The sequence below is a fragment of the Bombina bombina genome, chromosome 4 (genome assembly GCF_027579735.1).
Source record: "Bombina bombina isolate aBomBom1 chromosome 4, aBomBom1.pri, whole genome shotgun sequence".
NCBI lineage: Eukaryota > Metazoa > Chordata > Amphibia > Anura > Bombinatoridae > Bombina > Bombina bombina.
The window spans coordinates 1,070,297,487-1,070,324,768 of NC_069502.1; the positions used below are offsets into that span (position 1 = coordinate 1,070,297,487).

At 37.0% G+C, this 27,282-nt stretch overlaps 1 protein-coding gene across 3 annotated transcripts in view; it reads left to right on the forward strand.

Annotated features, from left to right (window-relative positions):
* Nucleotides 1–1,017: 1,017 nt before the first annotated feature.
* FOXN2 (forkhead box N2) overlaps nucleotides 1,018–27,282 on the forward strand; it is a 156,991-nt gene continuing 130,726 nt past the window's right edge. For all 3 annotated transcript variants that reach the window (XM_053712218.1, XM_053712219.1, XM_053712220.1), the window contains exons 1-2: nucleotides 1,018–1,144; nucleotides 23,364–23,899. In XM_053712218.1, the coding sequence (XP_053568193.1) occupies nucleotides 23,378–23,899 (522 nt within the window). In that variant the 5' untranslated portion in view covers nucleotides 1,018–1,144; nucleotides 23,364–23,377. The remainder of the gene's footprint in view (nucleotides 1,145–23,363; nucleotides 23,900–27,282) is intronic.

Below are 27,282 nucleotides of genomic sequence, written 5' to 3' on the forward strand. Positions count from 1 at the left end.
GATGCCGATCGATTGTTCAAAGTGCGCATGCGGGAGTTGTGAACGCGCAGATCCAGAGTACTAGAGATTAATCTCTAACGCATGCGCAATACAGGAAGTGGGAGTCATCAATTCCTATGTAGACGCCAGTGGGGGACCCAATCCGTTAGATACGGATGAGAACGTCACTACTAACCGAAAAAAAATTTGTATGCGGGTGGAGGAAGGAGGTTATTAGACGGGATAATAAATAACTAAATTACTGCATTAAAAAAGGTATTTAAAAAAAAACGATGAATGAAACTATACTTTATTTTTGATGTTATTTGCATTGGTAGCGAACTGTCAGTTTAACTTTACTTACACTTTAAATAACATTCTGTGAGTTATTAATTTAGAACGCACCTGTGTGCGTACTGCTGGCACTGCAGCACGTGCAATAGGACACCATAGAGCCTGCACAGCAACTCCTGCTTGCCTCACACCCAGCATCCTGACATCACAAAGCCGCGTGCTCGAGCTCCCGGTCTCCATGGAGACGCATCGCGTGACCTAACCACGAGCTTTAACGCGTCAGAGGTTCTTCCTTTTATTATGCTACTTTGCAACGTTCTCGGAGGGTTAACACACGTCACGTAAAAATAGCCATGTATATATAGGACATATAGCAAAGCAAAGCAAGCTGTTGCAGGATATTAGCGACTGAGTACGTGACACACTAAACGCTCAACACTGCTGATGAAAATGTGGAATAAAAAGAGACCACTTATTCATGTATATACAATGGCGAATTTATAGTCATTCAGTCCAATGCATTTACCTGCGTAAAAAACGTTTCAGAGAATAAACAAAAAAACCTATACACACAATGCAAACGTCGGCAAATAAGCACCACACGCTCGGTTCATGAGCTAGAAATTAGAATATAAAGCTCTCGTGCCAGTTGACTGCCCGCGGGGAGGCACGTGGGCGGGGCCCAGCCTGCTTGCCCTCGCGCTGTGGGCGGGAGGCGGTGCTATTGGGCGCCGCGTTGCCATGGCGACTCGGTGGGGGATTTGGTGGCGTTGCTTTTGCGCGGATGGAGGGAGCAGCTGCTGATCTCTGACACATTCTCTTTTCCCCCCAAGCACCACTGCCATATTGTACCGGGACGTGTTTCATGCCGGTGAGTAAGCCCGATACTAACTCGTGCTGCTGGCTTTTCTGAGGCCCTGTAGTGCATTGTTTTTGTCATTCTTCATCCCGGATGGGAAAGAATGCTGAGGTGCGCGCGTTGTTTAGATTGATGGCAGCGATCACGCTGGTGTGAATTTGCTCGGGGGCATATGTTAACTCCTTGTTTACCAGTGTGTGGAATGTAACGAATTTGTCGTAGTCTTCTTGAGCAATCAAATGCTTGAAATATATTTTTGGATAATATGGAGCTTTATACGGAGAAGTAACCTTCACCTTTGGTCGCCTTTTCCCCTGCAGTGTCTGTGCTGCACACAACGTGCTCGGTGATGAGCTCTTACACTGGGGTGCTGCTCACATATGGCAGGCTTTGTCTTCCTACTTAACCCCTTTGCTGCCAGAGAGGCCTATGCCACGTCTTTTCTCATAACAGCATGCGTGCACGAATTATTTAACTCCTTCGGCTGCCACGACATTGGCTCACAGCCTGAGAACCAAGGGGTTAACCTGTATTTTCTTTAATTTACGTTTTTACTTCACTAGCATTCACGGTTTTAACCAATTTGGATTTTAAGTGTAAACATTCCTAATTTATTTTTTTAATATAGTCTGGCCACACATCTTTATTGTTAGGTTCTTATCCGTTGTCTTTTATTTACGTGATACTTTGTCATGTGTCATTTCCTGTTACAATATCCAGTATAGCGATGAAGAGGTCAATTTATTCTTGAGAGGTGATTTACTCATTTCTGAAAATTGTTACTTTATAATTGTTTTAAGTGAGATATCTTTTGACACTTTTATTTTTGAACACAGGCTTGATGTTGTCAACTCTGTCACTATATTACTTGAAGTGATTGAATGTATATAAATTATTTTGAACAACAGTTGTAGAGTTTTCATAGTGACACTTAAATTGTACAGTCAAAAACAGACACTGACTTTTTTTTTTAAGGACTACAATGAAAATTAGAACTTTGAACTAGAGTATGTCATGACCTCTAAACACACAACACACCCACATACAGTGGAGCTGATAATGACTTGTTTCCAGTGACAAGAATATGTATTGCTTATAATGTGTGCTCATGTTGTTTACTTTTACAATTTGGGAAAATCTTCATACTTTCTGTTCACTATATTATGTTTGCAGATGGTTTTTCTACCTCACCAATTGCAAACAGACCATGTAGAGTAATTCTACATTTAAACCTCTATAGTTGTTATATATGTATGTGTGAGATATATATATATATATATATATATATATATATATATATATATATATATATATATATATATATATATATATATATATACACACACACCTTTGATTGAGTAGCAAATGAGAAGGCCAGAATGTGTTATTGTGATCAATGAAAACACATTTGCTACTTCAAAAAACTGTTATTATTTTTCTGATGAAAAGCTCAGCACTGTTTTCAGTTTAGTGCAGACAACTCATACTCTAAATATAATGGGGTCTGAAAATGTAACTGATAAGCAGGCTCCCAGCTTTGCTGTGAATGTGACAGGCACATGGTAAAGAGAAAGCTGAGCCAGCAGTAGCTTGTGCTGGTTGGTCATAGGTTCAGTAGCTTTCTCCACCCACCTTTTATCCTCTTCCTTTTTGCAGATTTCAACATTCCTGGGTGTGTGTAGCTTGTATAGTCTAGCTTGTTGTCACAATATGCTGCTGCGTAGTTGATCCTGATTATATTTTTTTTTAATGAGAACATAAACTTGCACATTTTATGGTTAAGATATAAAGCAATACACATTATGATTTTACACTTATTAAGAAATTGTGACATTGCAAAATATAATCATGCAGTTTGCTCATGCTGTCATTTCACTAAGACAGTCTGCTTCCTCATTCCACGCACCTACTGCCACTTCTGTGTTTCAGATATGTATCAGTAGGTGTCAATCAAGTAAGACAAGATCATGTAGAAAGTACACAAATTGTGTGTGTATTTTTCTGCTCTGACGTTTGTGGTCACCCAAGTTCTGTCAAGTTAGTTTGTTTTTCACTTTGTTGACACTGTTCAAATGATTATTTTCTCTATTTTTTTTTTACTGTAAAAAAAACATGAAACCCCACATTTGTCTGTCATGATTCAGATAGATTTTCAAACTTTTTAATTTTACTTCTGTTATCAAATGTTCTTTTTTCTGTTGGTGTCTTTTGTTGCCTGGAACACTATTTGGCAGCATTATTGCAAGAATGTTATCCATTTGCGAGAGCACTAGATGGAAGCGCTATTTCCTGCCATGTAGTGCTCCAGACACTTACCCGGGTATCTCTTCAACAAAGAATACAATGAGAACAAAACACTTGTTAATGGAAGTAAATTGGAAACTTTATTATTTTTTTTTTTTATTGCATGCTCTGTCTGAATCACACAATCATTTTTGGGGGTTTCATATTCCTTTAAATATAATCTACATGTGACACAATTAGTGGTTAAACTGCTTCAGGTCATAGTTTTCAGTGTATTTTTATATGGTGATGTCAGAAAAAGAAGCCTACTTATATTTTACAAATTGGTCCCTCGCATTCATTTTGTATTTCAGTCTTGATTCTAGTTTGATTTTGTATAACATTTTTATAACATATTGCTCAGTATTTAGAATTAGGTAACCTATGTTTATCTAACTAAATATTTTTAAAACAAGTGTAAATATTTGTATTAGTATATAAACATAAAGCAATAACTACAGAAAGATTTATCACTTGTCCCCTTACCTTACATATTAGTTTGGTTCTTACTGTATCATCATCATCAGACACAGGGAACTGAAGGAACGATGTAAGGGCAGGAGAGTGTAACTTCACATTTATCTCTGTTGGTGGCAAGCAGAAATGTCTTGCAGCTGTGCCAATATTTTATATCGGGGATAAATAATTACCAGGTGCTTCTGATGGTTCTCCCCTCTAGTCTACAATGTGCATCAACACATCTGCCTGTCATTTCCATATGGCGGCCTTGGACATGCTGCAGTCAGGCTCAGCACTCTCTCCTCCACGTTCTTCCCTTACACATATTTGTATATTTATATTATATGTGATATTTTTCTGCATACGCAGGTAGTTAGGATTAACCCTTTAGACTTAACCACTCATTTGCCACTAATACACACAACTGTAGTTTATAAATTGACTGAGGTCTACGTGTGCTTTTTTGGCAACTACTTGGTTAGTCTTTGAGGCATTGTTCTGTGTCCTTGTGTGTTCTCTCATTGCAGGGATCTGGGAATAGAAAATATTATAGGTTACCCTTGTAATTATAATGTCAAATGTCTCTTCCTTATGTCAATTTGAATTTTGTGAACAATAAAGCTTGTTTATTAAAAAAAAATAAGAAAATATAGATTTCAAGTGCAGCTCCACGTCCCTGTGCGTTCTGTCACTTTAGGGTTCTTGCATTAAAAAACAAAGGAAATCTGAGTTGTGGCTCTGGGTCACCCAGCTCTCTTACTGTAGGGACATGGCAATAAAATATTTGCTGCCCTAAAGTTTTTATAACTTCTTGCATTAATTGCTGCAGGGAGTGGAGGAAAAGCAAAGCAACCTGGCTGCCAACCAAAGGCGCCCTCCAGTAATTGCAGGTATTTTACCTGTTCATGCTGCTGTTCACATTGGTGCAGGGAAGGAGGGGCATAGGGGCCCACAATGCAAGCTTGTCTGATTTTCCGGGAAAAATGTTATAAAGTATATTAATATAGCAATTTTGGCTGTGAAAAGCTTGGGAATTGGTAGTAAAGGCATTATCTATCTTTTTAAACAATAACAATTTTGGTGTTGATTGTCCCTTTAAATCAGAAAATCGAGAGGCTGGAGTGAATCTTGCAATATTCTGAGTTCAAACCCCAAAACATTCTGCCAATCTGTATGTGTGTGTGTATGTGTGTATATATGTATATATATATATATATATATAATCAGAGAATGCAATTTCTTCTGTTAAGTGTGATCAGTCCACGGGTCATCATTACTTCTGGGATATTACTCCTCCCCAACAGGAAGTGCAAGAGGATTCACCCAGCAGAGCTGCATATAGCTCCTCCCCCCTACGTCACTCCCAGTCATTCTCTTGCACCCAACGACTAGATAGGATGTGTGAGAGGACTATGGTGATTATACTTAGTTTTATATCTTCAATCAAAAGTTTATTATTTTATAATAGCACCGGAGTGTGTTATTACCTCTCTGGCAGAGTTTGAAGAAGAATCTACCAGAGTTTTTACTATGATTTTAGCCGGAGTAGTTAAGATCATATTGCTGTTTCTCGGCCATCTGAGGAGAGGTAAACTTCAGATCAGGGGACAGCGGGCAGATTAATCTGCAAAGAGGTATGTAGCAGCTTTTATTTTCTGACAATGGAATTGATGAGAAAATCCTGCCATACCGATATAATGTCATGTATGTATATTTTACACTTCAGTATTCTGGGGAATGGTACTTCACTGGAATTACACTGTGTACATAAAACTTTAGCCTATTTTGCAGGGACTAGCAACAGGCTTTTTAATAACTCTTAATTTATGTTAAACGTTTTTGCTGGAATGTAAAATCGTTTTCATTTTCTGAGGTACTGAGTGAATAAATGTTTGGGCACTATTTTTCCACTTGGCAGTTGCTTGATCTAATTTCTGACAGTTTCTGATCTCTCTCACTGTTGTGTGTGTGAGGGGGAGGGGCCGTTTTTTGGCGCTTTTGCTACGCATCAAAAAATTTCAGTCAGCAGCTCTTTGTATTTCCTGCATGATCCGGTTCATCTCTACAGAACTCAGGGGTCTTCAAAACTTGTTTTGAGGGAGGTAATTCTCACAGCAGAGCTGTGAGATTGTAGTTGACTGTGATAAAAAACGTTTATTCTGTAATTTTTTTTCTGCTATCAGAGTTAGTTGTCTTTGCTAATGGGAACAAACCTTTGCTAAAGTTGTGTTGTTTACAAGGATTGATGCTATAACTGTTTCAGTTTATTAATTTTCAACTGTCATAAATCTTCTGTGCTTCTTATAGGCACAGTACGTTTTTCATAATATTTTACTAGAATTGTATTCCAAGTTGCAAGTTTATTTGCTAGTGTGTTAAACATGTCTGATTCAGAGGAAGATACCTGTGTTATTTGTTCCAATGCCAAAGTGGAGCCCAATAGAAATTTATGTACTAACTGTATTGATGCTACTTTAAATAAAAGTCAATCTGTACAAATTGAACAAATTTCACCAAACAGCGAGGGGAGAGTTATGCCGACTAACTCTCCTCACGTGTCAGTACCTGCATCTCCCGCTCGGGAGGTGCGCGATATTGTGGCGCCCAGTACATCTGGGCGGCCATTACAGATTACATTACAAGATATGGCTACTGTTATGACTGAAGTTTTGGCTAAATTACCAGAACTAAGAGGCAAGCGTGATCACTCTGGGGTGAGAACAGAGTGCGCTGATAATACTAGGGCCATGTCAGATACTGCGTCACAGCTTGCAGAACATGTATTACTAGGGGAGGTGTTAGCGGCTCTGAATGATTGTAACACAGTTGCAATACCAGAGAAAATGTGTAGGTTGGATAAATATTTTGCGGTACCAACGAGTACCGACGTTTTTCCTATACCTAAAACACTAACTGAAATTATTACTAAAGAGTGGGATAGACCCGGTGTGCCGTTCTCACCCCCTCCGATACTTAGAAAAATGTTTCCAATAGACGCCACCACACGGGACTTATGGCAGACGGTCCCTAAGGTGGAGGGAGCAGTTTCTACTTTAGCTAAGCGTACCACTATCCCGGTGGAGGATAGCTGTGCCTTTTCAGATCCAATGGATAAAAAGTTAGAGGGTTACCTTAAGAAAATGTTTGTTCAACAAGGTTTTATATTGCAACCCCTTGCATGCATTGCGCCGGTCACGGCTGCGGCGGCATTCTGGTTTGAGTCGCTGGAAGAGACCATTAATTCAGCTACTCTGGATGACATTACGGACAAGCTTAGAGTCCTTAAACTAGCTAATTCATTCATTTCGGAGGCCGTAGTACATTTAACTAAACTTACGGCTAAGAATTCAGGATTCGCCATTCAGGCACGCAGAGCACTGTGGCTAAAATCCTGGTCAGCTGATGTTACTTCTAAGTCTAAATTACTTAATATACCTTTTAAAGGGCAGACCTTATTTGGGCCTGGTTTGAAAGAAATTATCGCTGACATTACAGGAGGTAAAGGCCACGCCCTGCCTCAAGACAGGGCCAAACCTAAGGCCAGACAGTCTAATTTTCGTTCCTTTCGGAATTTCAAAGCAGGAGCAGCATCAACTTCCTCTGCTCCAAAACAAGAAGGATCTGTTGCTCGCTACAGACAAGGCTGGAGACCTAACCAGTCTTGGAACAAAGGCAAGCAGGCCAGGAAACCTGCTGCTGCCCCTAAAACAGCATGAATTAAGGGCCCCCGATCCGGGATCGGATCTAGTGGGGGGCAGACTTTCTCTCTTCGCCCAGGCTTGGGCAAGAGATGTCCAGGATCCCTGGGCGCTAGAGATAATATCTCAGGGATACCTTCTGGACTTCAAATACTCTCCTCCAAGAGAGAGATTTCATCTGTCAAGGTTGTCAACAAACCAAACAAAGAAAGAGGCGTTTCTACGCTGCGTACAAGAGCTTTTGTTAATGGGAGTAATCCATCCAGTTCCACGGTCGGAACAGGGACAAGGGTTTTACTCAAATCTGTTTGTGGTTCCCAAAAAAGAGGGAACTTTCAGACCAATCCTGGACTTAAAAATCCTAAACAAATTCCTAAGAGTTCCATCGTTCAAGATGGAGACTATTCGGACAATTTTACCCATGATCCAAAAGGGTCAGTACATGACCACAGTGGATTTAAAGGATGCTTACCTTCACATACCGATTCACAAAGATCATTACCGGTACCTAAGGTTTGCCTTCCTAGACAGGCATTACCAGTTTGTAGCTCTTCCATTCGGATTGGCTACAGCTCCAAGAATCTTCACAAAGGTTCTGGGTGCTCTTCTGGCGGTACTAAGACCGCGGGGAATCTCGGTAGCTCCGTACCTAGACGACATTCTGATACAAGCTTCAAGCTTTCAAACTGCCAAGTCTCATACAGAGTTAGTACTGGCATTTCTAAGGTCACATGGATGGAAGGTGAACGAAAAGAAAAGTTCACTCGTTCCACTCACAAGAGTTCCCTTCCTGGGGACTCTTATAGATTCTGTAGAAATGAAGATTTACCTGACAGAAGACAGGTTAACAAGACTTCAAAGTGCTTGCCGCACCCTTCATTCCATTCAACACCCGTCAGTGGCTCAATGCATGGAGGTAATCGGCTTGATGGTAGCGGCAATGGACATAGTACCCATTGCACGCTTACACCTCAGACCACTGCAACTGTGCATGCTAAGTCAGTGGAATGGGGATTACTCAGACTTGTCCCCTTCTCTGAATCTGGATCAAGAGACCAGAAATTCTCTTCTATGGTGGCTTTCTCGGCCACATCTGTCCAGGGGGATGCCATTCAGCAGGCCAGACTGGACAATTGTAACAACAGACGCCAGCCTTCTAGGTTGGGGTGCCGTCTGGAATTCTCTGAAGGCTCAGGGACAATGGAGTCAGGAGGAGAGTCTCCTACCAATAAACATTCTGGAATTGAGAGCAGTTCTCAATGCCCTCCTGGCTTGGCCCCAGTTGACAACTCGGGGGTTCATCAGGTTTCAGTCGGACAACATCACGACTGTAGCTTAAATCAACCATCAGGGAGGGACAAGAAGCTCCCTAGCAATCATGGAAGTAACAAAGATAATTCGCTGGGCAGAGTTTCACTCTTGCCACCTGTCAGCAATCCACATCCCGGGAGTGGAGAACTGGGAGGCGGATTTCTTAAGTCGTCAGACTTTTCATCCGGGGGAGTGGGAACTTCATCCGGAGGTCTTTGCCCAAATACTTCATCAGTGGGGCAAACCAGAGATAGATCTCATGGCGTCTCGACAGAACGCCAAGCTTCCTCGTTACGGGTCCAGATCCAGGGATCCAGGAGCAGTCCTGATAGATGCCCTGACAGCACCTTGGGACTTCAGGATGGCTTACGTGTTTCCACCCTTCCCGATGCTTCCTCGATTGATTGCCAGAATCAAACAGGAGAGAGCATCAGTTATTCTAATAGCACCTGCATGGCCACGCAGGACTTGGTATGCAGACCTGGTGGACATGTCATCCTGTCCACCTTGGTCTCTACCTCTGAAACAGGACCTTCTGATACAGGGTCCTTTCAAACATCAAAATCTAACTTCTCGGAAGCTGACTGCTTGGAAATTGAACGCTTGATTTTATCAAAACGTGGATTTTCTGAGTCAGTTATTGATACCCTAATACAGGCTAGGAAGCCTGTTACCAGAAGGATTTACCATAAGATATGGCGTAAATACATATATTGGTGCGAATCCAAAGGTTACTCTTGGAGTAAGGTTAGGATTCCTAGGATATTGTCCTTTCTTCAAGAAGGTTTAGAAAAGGGTTTATCTGCTAGTTCATTAAAGGGACAGATCTCAGCTCTGTCCATTCTGTTGCATAAACGTCTGTCAGAAGTTCCGGACGTTCAGGCTTTTTGTCAGGCTTTGGCCAGGATTAAGCCTGTGTTTAAAACTGTTGCTCCGCCATGGAGTTTAAACCTTGTTCTTAACGTTTTACAAGGGGTTCCGTTTGAACCCCTTCATTCCATTGATATAAAGTTGTTATCTTGGAAAGTTCTATTTTTAATGGCTATTTCCTCGGCTCGAAGAGTCTCTGAGTTATCAGCCTTACATTGTGATTCTCCTTATTTGATTTTTCATTCGGATAAGGTAGTTCTGCGTACTAAACCTGGGTTCTTACCTAAGGTAGTCACTAACAGGAATATCAATCAAGAGATTGTTGTTCCTTCTTTGTGTCCAAATCCTTCTTCGAAGAAGGAACGTCTTCTGCACAATCTGGATGTAGTTCGTGCCCTAAAGTTTTACTTACAGGCAACTAAGGAATTTCGACAAACGTCTTCCCTGTTTGTCGTTTACTCTGGTCAGAGGAGAGGTCAAAAGGCTTCTGCTACCTCTCTTTCTTTCTGGCTTCGTAGCATAATTCGTTTAGCCTATGAGACTGCTGGACAGCAGCCTCCTGAAAGAATTACAGCTCATTCTACTAGAGCTGTGGCTTCCACTTGGGCCTTTAAGAATGAGGCCTCTGTTGAACAGATTTGCAAGGCTGCAACTTGGTCTTCGCTTCATACTTTTTCCAAATTTTACAAATTTGACACTTTTGCTTCCTCGGAGGCTATTTTTGGGAGAAAGGTTCTTCAGGCAGTGGTTCCTTCTGTATAAAGAGCCTGCCTATCCCTCCCGTCATCCGTGTACTTTTGCTTTGGTATTGGTATCCCAGAAGTAATGATGACCCGTGGACTGATCACACTTAACAGAAGAAAACATAATTTATGCTTACCTGATAAATTCCTTTCTTCTGTAGTGTGATCAGTCCACGGCCCGCCCTGTTTTTTAAGGCAGGTAAATATTTTTTAAATTATACTCCAGTCACCACTTCACCCTTGGCTTCTCTTTTCTCGTTGGTCCTTGGTCGAATGACTGGGAGTGACGTAGGGGGGAGGAGCTATATGCAGCTCTGCTGGGTGAATCATCTTGCACTTCCTGTTGGGGAGGAGTAATATCCCAGAAGTAATGATGACCCGTGGACTGATCACACTACAGAAGAAAGGAATTTATCAGGTAAGCATAAATTATGTTTTTTAACAACTTTCCAATTTACTTCCATTAACAATGTGCACAGTCTTTTTATATTTACACTTTTTGAGTCACCAGTTCCTACTGAAGAATTCACAGTATATACGTATATCCATTTGTGATTGGCTGATGGCTGTCACATGATACAGGAGGAGTGGAAATAGACATAACTTTTACATTTTGTCAGAAAAAAAATCTGCTACTCATTTGAAGTTCAGACTAAGTGCTATTGCTTTCTCTTGTTATCATGCATCTGTTGTTTATGCAAATCTACTGTATTTACTGGCCTTTAAGCAAAGCTCAGACTTCAATAGAGAGTACAACTTAAAGGGACAGTCTAATCAAAATTAAACGTTCATTATTTTATATAGGACTTGCAATTTTAATCAACTTTACAAATTACTTTTATCATCAAATTTACTTTGTTCTCTTGGTATTCTTAGTTGAAACTAAACCTAGGTAGACTCATATGCTAATTTCTAAGTCCTTGAAGGCTGCCTCTTATCACATGCGTTTTTTTTTTTTTTTAATTGCTTTTCACAACAAGAGACTGATACTTCATGTGAGCCATATAGACAACACTGTGTTAATGCCGGGGAGTTATTTAAGAGTTAGCAAAACACAGCACTAACTGCAAGTCAATCGATAATAAATACAAAGTCATGTGAACAGGGGGCAGTCTGCAGAGGCTTAGATACAAGGTAATCACAGAGGTAAAAAGTATATTAATATAACAGTGTTGGTAATGCAAAACTGGGGAATGGGTAATGAAGGGATTATGTATCTTCTAAAACAATTAAAAAAATATCTTGTAGACTGTCCCTTTTAAAAAGAAACCTAACCTTAAAGGGACACTAAACCCAAAATGTATTCATTCATGATCCAGGTAGATAATACAATTTTAAACTACATTCCAATGTACTTCTAATATCTAATTTGCTTAATTTTTAGATATATTTTGTTGAAGAAATAGCAATGCACATGGGTGAGCCAATCACACAAGGCATCTATGTGCAGCTACTGAGCCTAGCTAAATATGCCTTTCAGCAAAGAATATCAAGATAATAAAGTAAATTAGAAAGTTGTTTAAAATTGCATGCACCTTCTAAATCATGTGAAAAATTTTTTTGGTTTCGTGTCCCTTTTAACCCGTGCTAATCTGACACTGTGTTCAACCTACATCGCTAACCCGAAGTGAGTAATAAATATTTCACACACTTGTGTGTGTGTGTGTGTATATATATATATATATAATTTATTAGGTCGGTAATCTAGCCCAGAGAGTGCTATCCAGAGTATGTGTCCCCTTGACATCTGGAGTCTTTCTCATATACTGTATATATGCTTCCAATAAAATATATCATATGGCAAGATGACCTAGGCTATTACTTATGCAAAGACCATTTAAATACATATCTCCTTCAACCAAAGCTCAAATACTCCAGTAGAAAAATAAATAAAGGCATTGCTTAGGATGGATGAGTGCCAGCTTGTTGAAACTAAACCATGAGTTAAGTGAGGTACTTGTGATGAGGAGGTTGCATGGTGACAAGCTTCAACAAGGTCAGCATATTGGGTTAGAATGTGGAGGAACGAAACTACAAACCTTAGAAAATAGTGGGATATCTTGGTTTAATAATGAACTTTCCCTGAAACATTATACATCGGCCACCGCCCAAGCCTCTTTCTTTCATTTAAAGAATTTAGCCAAGACCTAGTGCCTGATTTCCACAAATGATCTTTAATCAGTCATCCATGTTTTGGCGACATTGTTTCTTAACTATTGGTACAGAATGCTGCAGCAAGGCTGCTAATTGGACTGTCAAAAAATTGCCACATGATACTCATTCTCCACTCCCTACACAGATTGCCAAAAAAAAGGCATATACTATTTAAGACTGGCATGCTTTCTTACACAGTATTGCATGATAAGGGACCAATCTATCTAAACAAACTTGTTTTGCACACACTCTTTGATCAGTAAATACCCTGAAGCAAAATATGCCAAGAATTCATCAAAAATATGGTGCTTAAAGGGACAGTATACACTCATTTTCATATAACTGCATGTAATAGACACTATTATAAAGAATAAGATGCACAGATACTGATATAAAAATCCAGTATAAAACTGTTTAGAAACTTACTTAGAAGCTGTCAGTTTGGCTCTGTTGAAATGATAGCAGGAAAGCCCACTGCAAGTGGCAAATAAGACACTCCCCCCCTCCCCCTTCTTTTGCATATGAAAAGACCCTTTACACAAACAGGAGCAAGCTGGAGAAGGTAGCTGACGGTATTCACATAAAACTTTGGGGCTTGGTTAGGAGTCTGAAAATCAGAGCAATGTTATTTAAAAATAAGCAAAACTATACATTTAAAAAAAACAAAAAAAAAAAAAAAAAAACTTTATGGGCTATATAAATAGATCATCTACAAAACATTTATGCAAAGAAAAAATGAGTGTATAATGTCCCTTTAAGCTTTTAATCACACCACCCCAGCTCGGTGAAAGAAGCTACTTCTCTGGTTATGTTCAAAGACTCCCTCCCTACTTGTTCATACAAACCATTTAAGACTAAAATTTCTAACCTTCTTATGTAAATATACCATATGTAAAGTCTAATCAGAAGAAAAGCTATCATTTCTTCTTCTATAAATGTAGACCGGAACCATGGTCCCTGTTCCTATAGTTTAGCCCTTAAAGGAACATTAAACCCAAAAAAATTATTTTATGATTCAGAAAGAGAATACAATTTTAAACAACATTCCAATTTACTTCTATTACTTAATTTGCTGCAATCTTTTGATAGCATCAGGTTAAAGAAATACCAATGTACATGGGTGAGCCAATCACATGATTCATCTATGTGCAGCCACCTATCAGAAGCTACTGAGCCTATCTAGATATGCTTTTCAGGAAAGATTATCAAGAGAATGAAGCAAATTAAATAGATGTGAATTAGAAAATTGATTAAAATGGTATTCTCTATCTGAATCATGAAAGAAAAAAATTGGGTTTAATGTCCCTTTAACACACAGTTGTCCACCCCTAGCGACACCTAGTGCTTAGAGACTACACATAATTTTCCTTTCCACACATATACCTAATGGAGAAGTGCATTCTGAGGTTTTCGTAAACCTCAGAATGCAGAAGAAGGTAGCCTTTTGTGTCACTCGGCTATTTTTGTTGCCAAATTAATTCTTGTGCAACCGCAACACACTAAAATCTGGATTTGCACAGATTTTAGCGTGTTGTTGCACAAGAATGAATTCGACAACTAAAATAGCCTAACGGCATGAAAGGCCAGCACTTTTCGCATTCAGAGGTTCACTCTATTCTCGAATACCGAAGATATTTCTTCGTACCCCCTTCTGGCCTCATGTGATTTTATTTCTGATACATTTCTCCCAGTGTTTATTTCTGATACATTTCTCACAGTGTTTTGGCTTGCTCTTTAGATCTTTTAATTGAAGCTTGTCCTGTAAGATTTCAGAATTTTCTCTTTCACAGGTTGAAACATATCACATAGAATATATATATATATATATATATATATATATATATATATATATATATATATATATATATATATATATATATATATATATATAGAGAGAGATATATAGATATATATATATATATATATATAGATATATATATATATATATATATATATATATATATATATATATATATATATATATATATAGAGAGAGATATATAGATATATATATATATATATATATAGATATATATATATATATAGAGATATATATATATATATATATATAGAGAGAGATATATATATATATATAGAGATATATATATATATATAGAGATATATATATATATATATATATATATATATATATATATATATATAGAGAGATATATATATAGAGAGATATATATATATATATATAGAGATATATATATATAGAGATATATATAGATATGAAACATGTTGATATTATTTTACCTTAGGAGTAGGCTGCAACTGCCCATATTAAAAGGGAGACACATAAAGGAGTAATAATAAAAACCTCTAATGTGCGACCATGAACAGTGAAAATTTCAGAGTGTAACCCCTGCAAGGGCTTAAGCACAGTGAAATTCACTACTGCTCCTGAGCGGAATATAGCCGATGAACCAGTCAGGGGCGGCATATGTGAGTATCCATCAATCAATGGCAGTACTGCATTGCTAATCTGGTGCTGATTTTGAGGGGTTAAATACACAGTTGTGTATGAGGAAACCACAGAAGTGAACTTTTGGTTGAAATTAAGCTGAACCTCAGTGTTTTAAAGCTGTTAGGCTTTTATACATTTACATATACATGTTTTATACATTTGACAGATGACTGTAACGTTGTACACAGTTTCCATTTGTGAACATGCTGACAAAGCTTCCAGGCAAGGAACCTCTCTGTCCATGATTGGGGGCAAGTGATCCAATGTATGGTGCCAGAATTTAAGATTTCATCCCCGCTTGTCAATCCTCCTATGTAAAGTCTGCCAAGAGGTTAGGAAACATCAGTCTAACGGCTGCCACTTCTTAAATTGTAGTTGTCATGTTAGCCCTCTCTGCTAGTGGTCTAAAGCTGCATCCACAGCTTGTTACGTAAAGCTCAATCATTGGTTTATAATATAAAGGCCATATGTAGTAATTCACTGAGTTACGTTGTTTTATTAAATTTCAGTGCAGTTTGTTTAACTCCTAGTTTGTCAGGTTGGTTTAGAAAAAGAAGTGATCCAAGTCACTACTAATATTAATTGTTGAGAGATTTACTTTCTGGGACCAGAAATTTTCATATTCAGAACGTTAAGGGTTTGCATAACCAGTGCATGCTTGATCCGGATAAAGAACCTGCCTTTTACTGAATTGATATATTTTCTCAACTCTTTGAAGAGTATATACCTCTAATCGGGCAAGTGTAGACATTTTTTTTCCTCAAAGTATGCTTTGCAGAGAGTATTCTGTCAAGTGCGCACTGCACAGTACATTTGTGCGATAGAACAGTAATAGCCAACAAGAATTACTATACTTCTGCAGTATTTTTTCATAAGATTTTGAAAATACACAACACATCTGGTCTAAATATGTTGCCCTTTTGTTGTTATGAGTGCAGGTGTTTCAGGTATACTTTAATATGTTTGACACATGATCTAAGCGTTGTACTTTTTTTTTTTCCTCTTAAACATATGGAAGCAATTTCACATTTTTAGCACAATTTTGGACTACTGTATAATCTAACTATTGTTTTTTGCACTCTTCAAATTTAAACATTTAGTTTCAGTGCTTTTTCTGTAAGGTACACATTAATCATACCTTGGGGGTTTTTTTTCCCCAACACACAAAGCACTTTTAGAAACTTTTAGTTTACAGAAATACCAGAATATGGCAAAAAGGTTTATATTTTCTATATAAAACACAAAATAATGTTTGTGTAATTGGCTACAGCATACATGGTAAACAGTGTGGGTTTTGATATTTTATAATTAGTTCAAACATATGGTTTTATAGTTCCATATTTATTATCAGTTCTTCATCCTAAAACCACATTTTATAATTTTATTCAGTAAACAAATTTACAGATCGAAAACTAGGAGAAATTTTCTTTTGGGTCACTCTGAACCATCTTACAATTTATGAAAAATCTAGGAATAAAATATATCTTGTATAATATATATATATATATATATATATATATATATATATATATATATATATATATATATATATATATATATATATATATATATATATATATCATTTTGCATAGAGAATCCACTCCTACCCCAGTACAAATTAATTGAGCATAGTAAAAATTAAATAAATAAAAATACATAGTAAGCATAAAATATCTGCACCAAATAATCATCCTAATCTAGAATTTAACAAAATGTCACCAATTTTTACCCTCACCGAATTCTTGCATCCATATTGATACATGCATCTTTATTAGCTCAGAGAAACAAGGACCTATGAGTCCTGATATTGACAACAAAATAAAATTGGGCTATAGTTTTCTGACGTGACTATTTGTTTCAAAAACAAAACCTTTGGCAGATGTAAGGACGTGAAACACCTTAGCATGTGACTCAATTTTCTTTTTGTAAGAGGGTGTTTTGCTTTCTGTGAAGATGTCACTTTATAATGCTTTGAGGTGCTAGAGCACCCTAAAAGTCATCTAGTTGTCTGGTGATTGCAGTAGTTTCCGTGGCAATCACCTTCTACCTAAAGTGGCATTAGGCATTTTGTTTAAATTTTTATATCTGTATTCCAGCAGAAATCATCCAGATTTAGGCAATGCAACAAAATACATATAATAATCCTATATACATAGAAGACATATTGAATGAGGCATTTTAATGATATTGCTTTTATTTAAAAGTTTGATGCCTCTTTAAGAACTAGATTAAAATTCTGTGGGGTTTTTTTTTTTTTTTATTTTTTTTATTCTTTCTGCCCTGTTTGGATAGGCTGACAGCCTCATGCCCTTTGTTATTTTGTAACATAAGATTTTGTATGTAACCTGGCCAAATGTCTTCCAATGAAAAGCAGTCTGATCACAGAAAGATATTAATGCTTCAGTTGTCCTGGATACAGACATTGTGCAGCATTGTAATAAAATCTGTGCTTTTTGCAGTGTGTTTTCAGATTACAATCTGACCTCCACTGTTGTGTTTTTTTATTTTAACCTTTAACAATCGTGTAGCATGTAATGTGAATTACAAAATGTCTATAAGAACTACATCTTTATAAATAGATGTCTAAAAATGATGTCCCTCTTTTTCTGTGTATTTTGACTGTAATATGCTAAATTCCACAACATTTTTAACCATATTATCCAGTTGCTTAAAACCATTGTTACAAACACTGCTGCTATATAGTTCTCCTGAGTCATCCACAAACTTCAGTGTATCTAGATATGCTCTTAAACAAAGGATACTAAGCAAACAAAGTCAATTTGATAATAGAAGCAAATTGGAAAATTGTTTAAAGGGACAGCCTACTTTGAAAAAAATGTTATTTCTTTAAAAAGATAATCCTTTTTTTATTACCCATTCCCCAGTTTTGCATAACCAACTCTGTTATGCTAATACACTTTTACCTCTGATTACCTTGTATCCAAGCCTCTGCAGAATGCCCCTTTATCACAGTGCTTTTTACAAACCTGCATTTCAGCCAATTAATGCTGTTTCATAAATAACTCTATGGGAGGGAGCACAATGTTATCCAAATGGCACACATGAACTACCACTGTCTATCTCTGAAGAGCTAATAAAATTCACTTGGATAAGAGGTGGCCTTCAAGGGCTTAGAAATTAGCATATGTGCTCCCTAGGTTTAGCCTTCAAAAAGAATACCAAGAGAACAAAGCAAATTTGATGATAAAAGTAAATTGGAAGTTGTTTAAAATTTGCTGCCCTATCTGAATCATTAACATACATCAGATTCATGAAAATTTTCTTTTAACCTTTGTATCCCTTTAAGCATATTGGTGATCATCTATTATTTTAAATATTTTATATTTTTTTGCAGAAACATGTAAATACTATGACTTTTAATTTTAAACTAGGTGTAAATTAGGTATAAGGGAGGCACAATATTAATTTTTTTTAAACCCGTGTATGCATACAGTAGGGCTGGGCAATATGGGGGGAAAAAAATGGAAAAAAAAAAAAAAAAAAAACAGCGATTGCGACTTAATCGCAATTTTCTTAAAAATTACTATAACACCTTAATTTTTCAATAAAAAGTTTATTTAACGCTACAGAATCTTAATGTACATGTTTCTCAATTTCCAATACACTCTGGTAGCATAAAAATACAAGCCACGTGTGTGTATAATTTTTTTAAAAATTTTTTCAAACATTTTATCTTGACTGAAAATGAGCCCTGCTCCCGTCCAGGAATCCAATACAGGCATATAGCAGTAGGGGCGGGGGGCTGCTCCTTTCAGAAATGCTGTGCCTTGCTGATATCAAATATATTGTAGATGCAGTTAACCCAGCAGCTAGCTAGCAGAGGGGGTCTGCAGTTTTAGCCTTTTTGGCAGCTGTGTGGTTAACTGCATTTATGTATTTGAGCTGTTTCTCAGAGACTAGAAGATTGTGTGTGAGGTTCCATAATGATTACATACCCTAAGTTTCAGACTGCAGACGTCCCTAGGGGGAAATATAAGTAAGTGGCTTTCCCTCCTCTTCAGTCTCCTGCATGGGCTCTGCTTTTAGACTTCTATAGATCACAAACAGAAAGTGAAAGTAAAACAGACATTTTACAAATGTGTGCTAAAAGCAACCACTAGATGAAGCTGGTTTGCAAGAAATCATAAACAAATCAATGCAGTATACAAATCTGAAGATTTTTTTTTTTTTTTTTCCAAAAATCACATACTCTCCCGGTTTTAAAACCGCAGCGATTAATTGCGGTTTAAAACCACATCCGTGATTAACTGTGCAGCCCTAACATCCAGCCATTGCCACATTTATTCAGATTTAAAGGGCAATGATACCCAAATGTTGAAACACTTGAAAGTGATGCAGCATAGCTGTAAAAAGCTGACTGGAAAATATCACCTGAACATCTCTATGTAAAAAAGAAAGATATTTTACCTCAAAAGTTCCTCAGTAGCCACATCCCATTGTAAAGGACTTCTAAGCAGCAAATCAGTATGTCTGTCCCGGGACAGCCGAAGGATTGAGCCTTGTGCACTCTCATGTTATTTCCCTATTCAGTTTAAGGAAGTTTACTATAAAATCTCATGAGAGTTTAGTCAAATCTCTTGAGATCACAGTAAAAGAGTTCATAACCTCAGCACTGCTGATGCTGATTGGCTGCTGTTCAGTTCTTCATTTTTTACACAGTATAACTTTTTACACAGAACTTACTGCTGAGCTGAGGAAATTGTGAGGTAAAATATCTTCCTTTTTTACATAGAGATGCTCAGGTGTTATTTTCCTGTCAGCTTTTTACAGGTATAATGCATCAGTTTTAAGTGATTTAGCATATGAGTATTATGTCCCTTTAAACAATTAATCTAATAGATAAACTTGTGTTTATTTATTTTAAATACAAGAACATCCAAATAATACATTGTGTCAATTTTGGTAACTTTAACATTGCTTTAATAATTTTTTATTTTTGATACTATGTTTGTGTACATACAGAGTTAACATTCAGGCTTAATTTTTTTATTTATTATTATTTTTGAATGGCCTCTAACAAACACTAACATATTTAAATAAACATTTTTTGTGAAACTGATTCTACTGTATATAATGTTCCAGACAAGTAAGCAGGAATGTAACCTTATGAGCCGGACCATCTTTGGTTCAGCACCTGGGTAGCGTTTGCTGATTGGTGGATTAATGTAGCCACCAATCAGCAAGCGCTATTCATGGTTCTGAACCAAAAATGGGCCAGCTCCTATGCTTACGTTCCTGCCTTTTTAAATAAGGATACCAAGTGAAAGAAGAAAAATTGATAGTAGGAGTAAATTAGAAAGTTGCTTAAAATTGCATGCTCTACCTTAATTTGTGAAAGAGAAAAAATTTGGGTTCAGTATCCCTTTAATTCCTACATATTCATAAAACTTACATTATTGGACTTTTAATCACCCGTTCCCCCAGGCTTCCTTTTAGTAAGAACAGTTTTACTCTGATTTGACAAGTGACTGGTGCAACCATTAGGAACTGCACGGCTTGCACTACGTATCTCTATTGCAGCATGCTCCCTAACACTGCTGCTAGCCTTAAAGTGATGGTAAACGTCGGCTAATAAAATGCCATATATGCAATGCCATATATGTACCTTTTTTATTTTTTTAAATTTTAATCTATCCATGACAATGGTTAAAGGGACAGTCAACACCAGCATTTTTGTTGCTTTAAAAGATAGATAATCCCTTAATTACCCATTCCCCAGTTTTGCATAAACAGTTTTATAATACATGGTTTACCTCTGTAATCACCTTGTATCTAAGCCTCTGCAGACTGCCCCATTTCAGTTATTTTGACAGACTTGCATTTTAGCCAATCAGTGCTCACTCCATGGTAAAGTCACTTGCATGAGCTCAATGTTATCTATATGAAACACATGAACTAACACCCTCTAGTGGTGAAAAACTGTCAAAATGCATTTAGATTAGAGGCAGCCTTCAAGGTCTAAGAAATTAGCATATGAACCTCCTAGGTTTAGCTTTCAACTAAGAATACCAAGAGAACAAAGCAAAATTGGTGATGAAAGTAAATTGGAAAGTTGTTGTTTAAAATGACATGCCCTATTTAAATCATGGTTTTTTTTGTTTTTTTTTTGGACTTGACTGTCCCTTTAAATCCGTGCCTATAGTAATGCTTACAGAATGTTATGCCGGCACACAATTTTTTTTTTTTTTATGACCATTCCAATGAACATGCAATCAGTGTGTGTGTCATGGCATTCTTGAAGTCCAGCTCTTTTGAAAGTTCTTCGGAAGCCTATGTAGTGAGTAATGGCTTTTGTAAGTTCCTCAAAACACAGACCCAGAATTAACTTTTTTTTTAAATGCAGCAACCAATATGCTCAAGCACTGAAGAGCTATGAGGAACAAAAAGCTAAGCAACAGACTACTACTGGACTCCAATGTATTGCTGTTTAAATCCATATGTCTTATTGAGATATAAAAATAACTTAAAGGGATGGTAAATCCTAGAGTTTGTGAAACGCTAGGATTTACCATTGGAACAAATAAAGGGGACTTACATTCATGAAGTATAAAATACTGCTGAAAGTTCCTTTATTTGTTTGAAACGTTTGCCACACTGAGCTGCTCAGGCAGGCAGCGGCAGAACTCTATTTTGCTGAGAGGTGATGATTCCACCTCTTAGCAAATAGCCATGTGTTCCAACTGCTATTGGCTAAGAGGTGGAAACGTCACCTCTCAGCAAAATAGAGTTCTGCCGTGGGCTGCCTGAGGCGCTCAGCACAATGAACACATCAAACAAATAAAGGAACTTTCAGCATGAAGTATTTTATATTTTAATTACTGAAAGTCTTTTTTTTTTTTTTATTTGTTCTAGGGTTGCACCGATACCGAGTATTTGCATGAGTACTTGAAAGGATACCTCCCGATCTTAGATCTTACCCATCCGCCATCTTGTGGCGTTTTTTTCAAACTGCATGCTTCTATTTAATTTTAAATTTAAATTGTTCACTTTTGTTCTGCCAATACAAACTGCTATGTTATTTGTATTGTACGTTTTTTTTATTGTTGTTTTTTGTTTTATATTGTTGTTATTAATATAATATGTTATTATTAATATATTTTATTGTAATATTTTTATTTATAAACCATGTTCTTTGAAAGTTCTTCGAGGTTTTTACAACTTTGTGACAACAAGCAAATAAAACAGATTTATTATTTCATAATGTCTTTTTGAGTTACAGTTCTTCATAATTATAAAGAAGCTATCTTACATTACTAGTCTGTATTGTGCTTGGGGAAACTGTCACATGACAAAAAAAAGTATCAGTAATTTGGTATCGGCGAGTATTTTAAAAAAAGTATCGGTACTTGTACTCGGTCTTCAAAAAAAAATTGTATCGTGCAACCCTAATTTTGTTCTAATAGTAAATCCTAGTGTTTCACAAACGCTAGGTTTTACCATCCCTTTAAAGGACCATTACAGTATAATTCAATAATCAACAAATGCATAACAAATACAATGCAATAACACTTATTTTGAATTTCAAATAAGCACTAGATTATTTTATTTTTTTTCTGACCATTTTTTTTTCTTTTATTTCCCTGTCCCCTTTTTATCTGACTGCCATCAGCCAATCACAGACTCCTATACGTATGTAAACTGTGTACTTTTAACTAAGGATGCCAAGAAAATGCAACACATTTGATAGTGGATTCAGTTACAAAGACTTTCTTTTTAAATTGCATGCTCTATCTGAACCTAGAAAGCTTGATTATGACTTTTTAAAAGTACTATGAGCAATAGTAGAATGCAAATTGAATTACATGGAGATCCTCACAGAATAGCATTTTTAATAAAATATATTGTTGTTCATAAGGAAGTATAGCTGAATTTTTATTAACCTTTTAAAGCCGTTATGCCGTTCCATTCCGTCATAATTAGACTGGGCTTTAAAGCCGTTATGACGGAATGGAACGTCATAACTAACGGCTGTCCTGAAGCCTTCTGTGCTTCAGGGATTTAATCGCGGTCTGGAGGGCGTTCCTAGGATTGTAGGGACGCCCCCCCAGATGCGATCCAATAATTGAAATCTCGCGATCGTATGCACGATCGCGTAGTTTCAATTTGTCTACATCGGAACAGTTGTTCCGATGTAGGCACTTTAACCCTGTCACGAAAGGGTTAACTTTTAGAATGTAAATATTTTACGAAAAAATAATATATTGTATGTTTATTTCCTACAGAAAAAAATAGTTAAATGGGTCCAGTAACTGGAATGACTCCAGATAAGAACATAGAAACTCCAGGATCTGAGAAGGTTACAGGATTAATTCACATTGACACTATGGGTAGCCTTCCAGAAGAGGTTGGTGCAGCCAGGCCCAAGGCTTCAGCAGTAGACTGTGGGCCAGCAGATGAAGAACTTACAAACTTGAACTGGCTTCATGAGAGTACAAATTTGCTTAACAACTTCAGTCTGGGAAGTGAAGGACTTGCACCAGGTGGTTCCTTGTATGACATTGAAGGTGACAACTCATCAGGATGTCAGAATACCGACAAGTCATCAACTTCTACAAAGCCTCCTTATTCTTTCAGTCTTCTCATATATATGGCAATTGAACACTCTCCCAATAAATGTCTGCCTGTCAAAGAGATCTATAGCTGGATTCTTGATAGATTTCCCTATTTTGCAACTGCTCCTACTGGTTGGAAGAACTCAGTCAGACACAATCTTTCCCTAAACAAATGTTTTCGAAAAGTTGAACGAAGTCATGGAAAGGTAAGGTACACAGAGATGATATGGGTCCAGAATTTAAAGGCTCTCTTCATAACGAAAACATCTCTTTACAGGCAAATACCGAATAGCGTCCAGGTAAGTACAGATATAAAAGCACAGATCAAACAATTTCACTGTGTAGAATGCTGTACACCCAGGGTTCTGACTTCTGCAAGATGCACTTTAGCCTCTATGGTGTAGTGGAAAACACTAATTGTAAAGTTAAATTATAGGAAACAAAGGTAAAATAATAAATTAAATGATAATGTGATATTTTAACTATCCGTAAATTAGCATTTTATGAGGTATTAGATTTGATTGTTCCTTTGCATACTACAGAAAATGTAGGCCAGTATCAGAATGGGGGTATCTGAGTGTATAATGGCAGATTTCAAATAAATAATAAATATATGCACACAGCTTTTTAAATTGTGGTTTGTATTTTTGTTTTGTTTTTTCTTCTGATGATGTCTTCATTGATAAAGAATATTCCCTACCTAAAAATTAATATACATTACTTGGATTTGTTGCCCTGTTTGATATCAACATAGACAGGAAAGCTACATTAATAGTACTGTTCAAACATTATGGGCAAGATGCAGGGCAGCAGCTTCTAAGGCTAATAAGATACTAGCTTGTATTATAAACATTTTTTTCTCACTGTAAGAGCTGTATAATTTTGTAACTCACTACCAGAGGAGGTAGTGAATGCCAATACCTAAAATCTATTTAAAAATGGTTTAGATACATTTCTGTCAGGAAACAGAAATCAGGGATATGATTGCTTGTGTTAAAAGGGTCTCCATTTTAATAGGATTAATTTAGGCTCAACTGAAGCTTTTTTGTAAAAATATTATATTTCTATAGGTTGAACTTGATGCACTTCAGTCTTTTTTTTTTTTTTTTTTTTCAACCTGGTTTACTATGTTTCTATGTAGTTTTTACCAGGTGAATCCGTTGCACGCTCGCTCATTTGAGCCTGCAACTGCTATTTATGAAGAAGCATTTTAAACCGCTGCTTCATAAACCCTCTCCACCAAACTGGAGTTGGCGGATAAAAATCACCCCAAATTCATTAGACCGTGGTGATTGAAAATCTTTCTGCTCACGCAACTGGTTGCGTGATGGTAGGGGGGCGGTATTGCACAAGTATTACCTTGTGCAAGGATACATATGGGGAACACATTCGCCCCACAATTTGCTGCACTATTTTAAACGCTGATGCACCCAGAATATCTAGAAATGCTTTACATGCAAGTGCAGAGAAAAATGCGTACACTTAAATGGTGATAACTTTTACTAGAAGCATTTTTGGCAATACTTTTATATTGCAACTATGTTTCTATTCAAATATGTAATTCATCTATGTGCATTTAAATTTTGATTGGAATGTTCCTTTAAGTAGAGACCATTTAGTCAAATTACTTTTACAAATACTGATACTCCACTTTTTTATGTGCATCATAGACTGCTTCCCAAATTGTACAGTATACAGCTACTTCAGGACTGCAGAATGAGAAAATGTATCCTTTTATTGGGCATGCAGTATGTGTACCATTTATATTTGTATGGGAGCATGCATCAATGTGATACATACACTACCAGGTGTCAGCCGGTGTGTAGAGTTTGAATCCTCGTTACATCTTCTTCATTCACTTTTTTTGAAGCTGCATATTTCTATTTGCGTTGGTTGTCCAATCAGTTCTTAAATTCTTTGTGTGGTATTCACATATTAAGCAGTAGCCTGGACTTGGACGTATATGACTTTTAGACATTCTTTGGCTGTGAATATTGTTTAACATATTTTGCATTTTGAGACAGCATTACATAAGAATATGTGCTTATGTGGTGTGCTATATACAGAGAAGCAGTGTAAAAATATTCTGATTGCAAACATTATCACTTTGATCTCTCTGTCTCTATCATCATCTCTGTCTCTATCATCATCTCTGTCATCTCTATCATCTCTGTCTCTATCATCTCTGTCTCTTCTATTATTTAAGCTCTGAAAAAGTGAGCAATTTCTAATTCTAATAACTTGGAATGTACCCTGCTGACTTCTCAAGGTAACTCTGCTACATACCTCTACCTAATTGGCTTTATCAGATAAAAACTGCAAAGCAATTAACTATACTTATTTTGACAGTGACTAGCCTTGTTGCCTGCAGTCTAAAGCCCAGATTGTCTCCTCCAAATAAGGCAAATGGTGGAGTTTTGCTATTAACAAATAACTGCAATAAAAATTGATAATTTGTCTTGAGGGTTGGCTGATAAGTTATTCTATAGCAACACATCAGAAATGTCTTTGTAATTACAAAGTGTTTACTATCCCTTTTGTCCCTTCATTCGAACCATTACAAGAAGAATCGGTCTCTGGGATTTAATGCCAGATTAAACTGCTGGATACAACTACAGTAGCATAGTTACTGATCACCAGCTATTGTTTTTCCTCCTGTACTTGCAACAGTCTTCAAAATTGTTCTCTTATTGAAACCCCTTACAATTATGAGTAAAGGTCAGTATCTTCACACTGGGTGCCGCCATCTTAGAACTTATACAGTCATGCGAAAAAGAAAGTACACCCTCCTTTGGATTCTATGGTTTTTACATATCAGGACATAACAATCATCTGGTCCTTAGCAGGTCTTTATCGGAGGTTGCATTTACCTAATTTTAACAACAACACATGACATATTACACCGTGGCATGATTTCTTTAACAAAAATAAAGCCGAAATGTAGAAGCCATGTGTAAAAAAACGAAGTACTTTTTATGATTCTATAGTTTGTTAGTACCACCTTTAGCAGCAATAACTTGAAGTAATCGTTTTCTCACTTCATCGTGGAGGGATTTTGCCCCACTCTTCTTTACAACGTTCATTCATTAAGGTTTGCGGGCATTCGTTTATGCACAGCTGCCTTAAAGTGTCATAAAAACATAATTTATGCTTACCTGATAAATTTATTTCTCTTGTAGTGTAGTCAGTCCACGGGTCATCCATTACTTATGGAATATATCTCTTCCTAACAGGAAGCTGCAAGAGGATCACCCAGCAGAGCTGCCACATAGCTCCTCCCCTCACATGTCATATTCAGTCATTCGACCAAAGCAGACGAGAAAGGAGAAACCATAGGGTGCAGTGGTGACTGGAGTTTAATTAAAATTTAGGCCTGCCTTAAAGACAGGGCGGGCCGTGGACTGACTACACTACAAGAGAAATAAATTTATCAGGTAAGCATATATTATGTTTTCTCTTGTTAAGTGTAGTCAGTCCACGGGTCATCCATTACTTATGGAATACCAAAGCTAAAGTACACGGATGAAGGGAGGGACAAGGCAGGAACATTAAACAGAAGGAACCACTGCCTGAAGTACCTTTCTCCCAA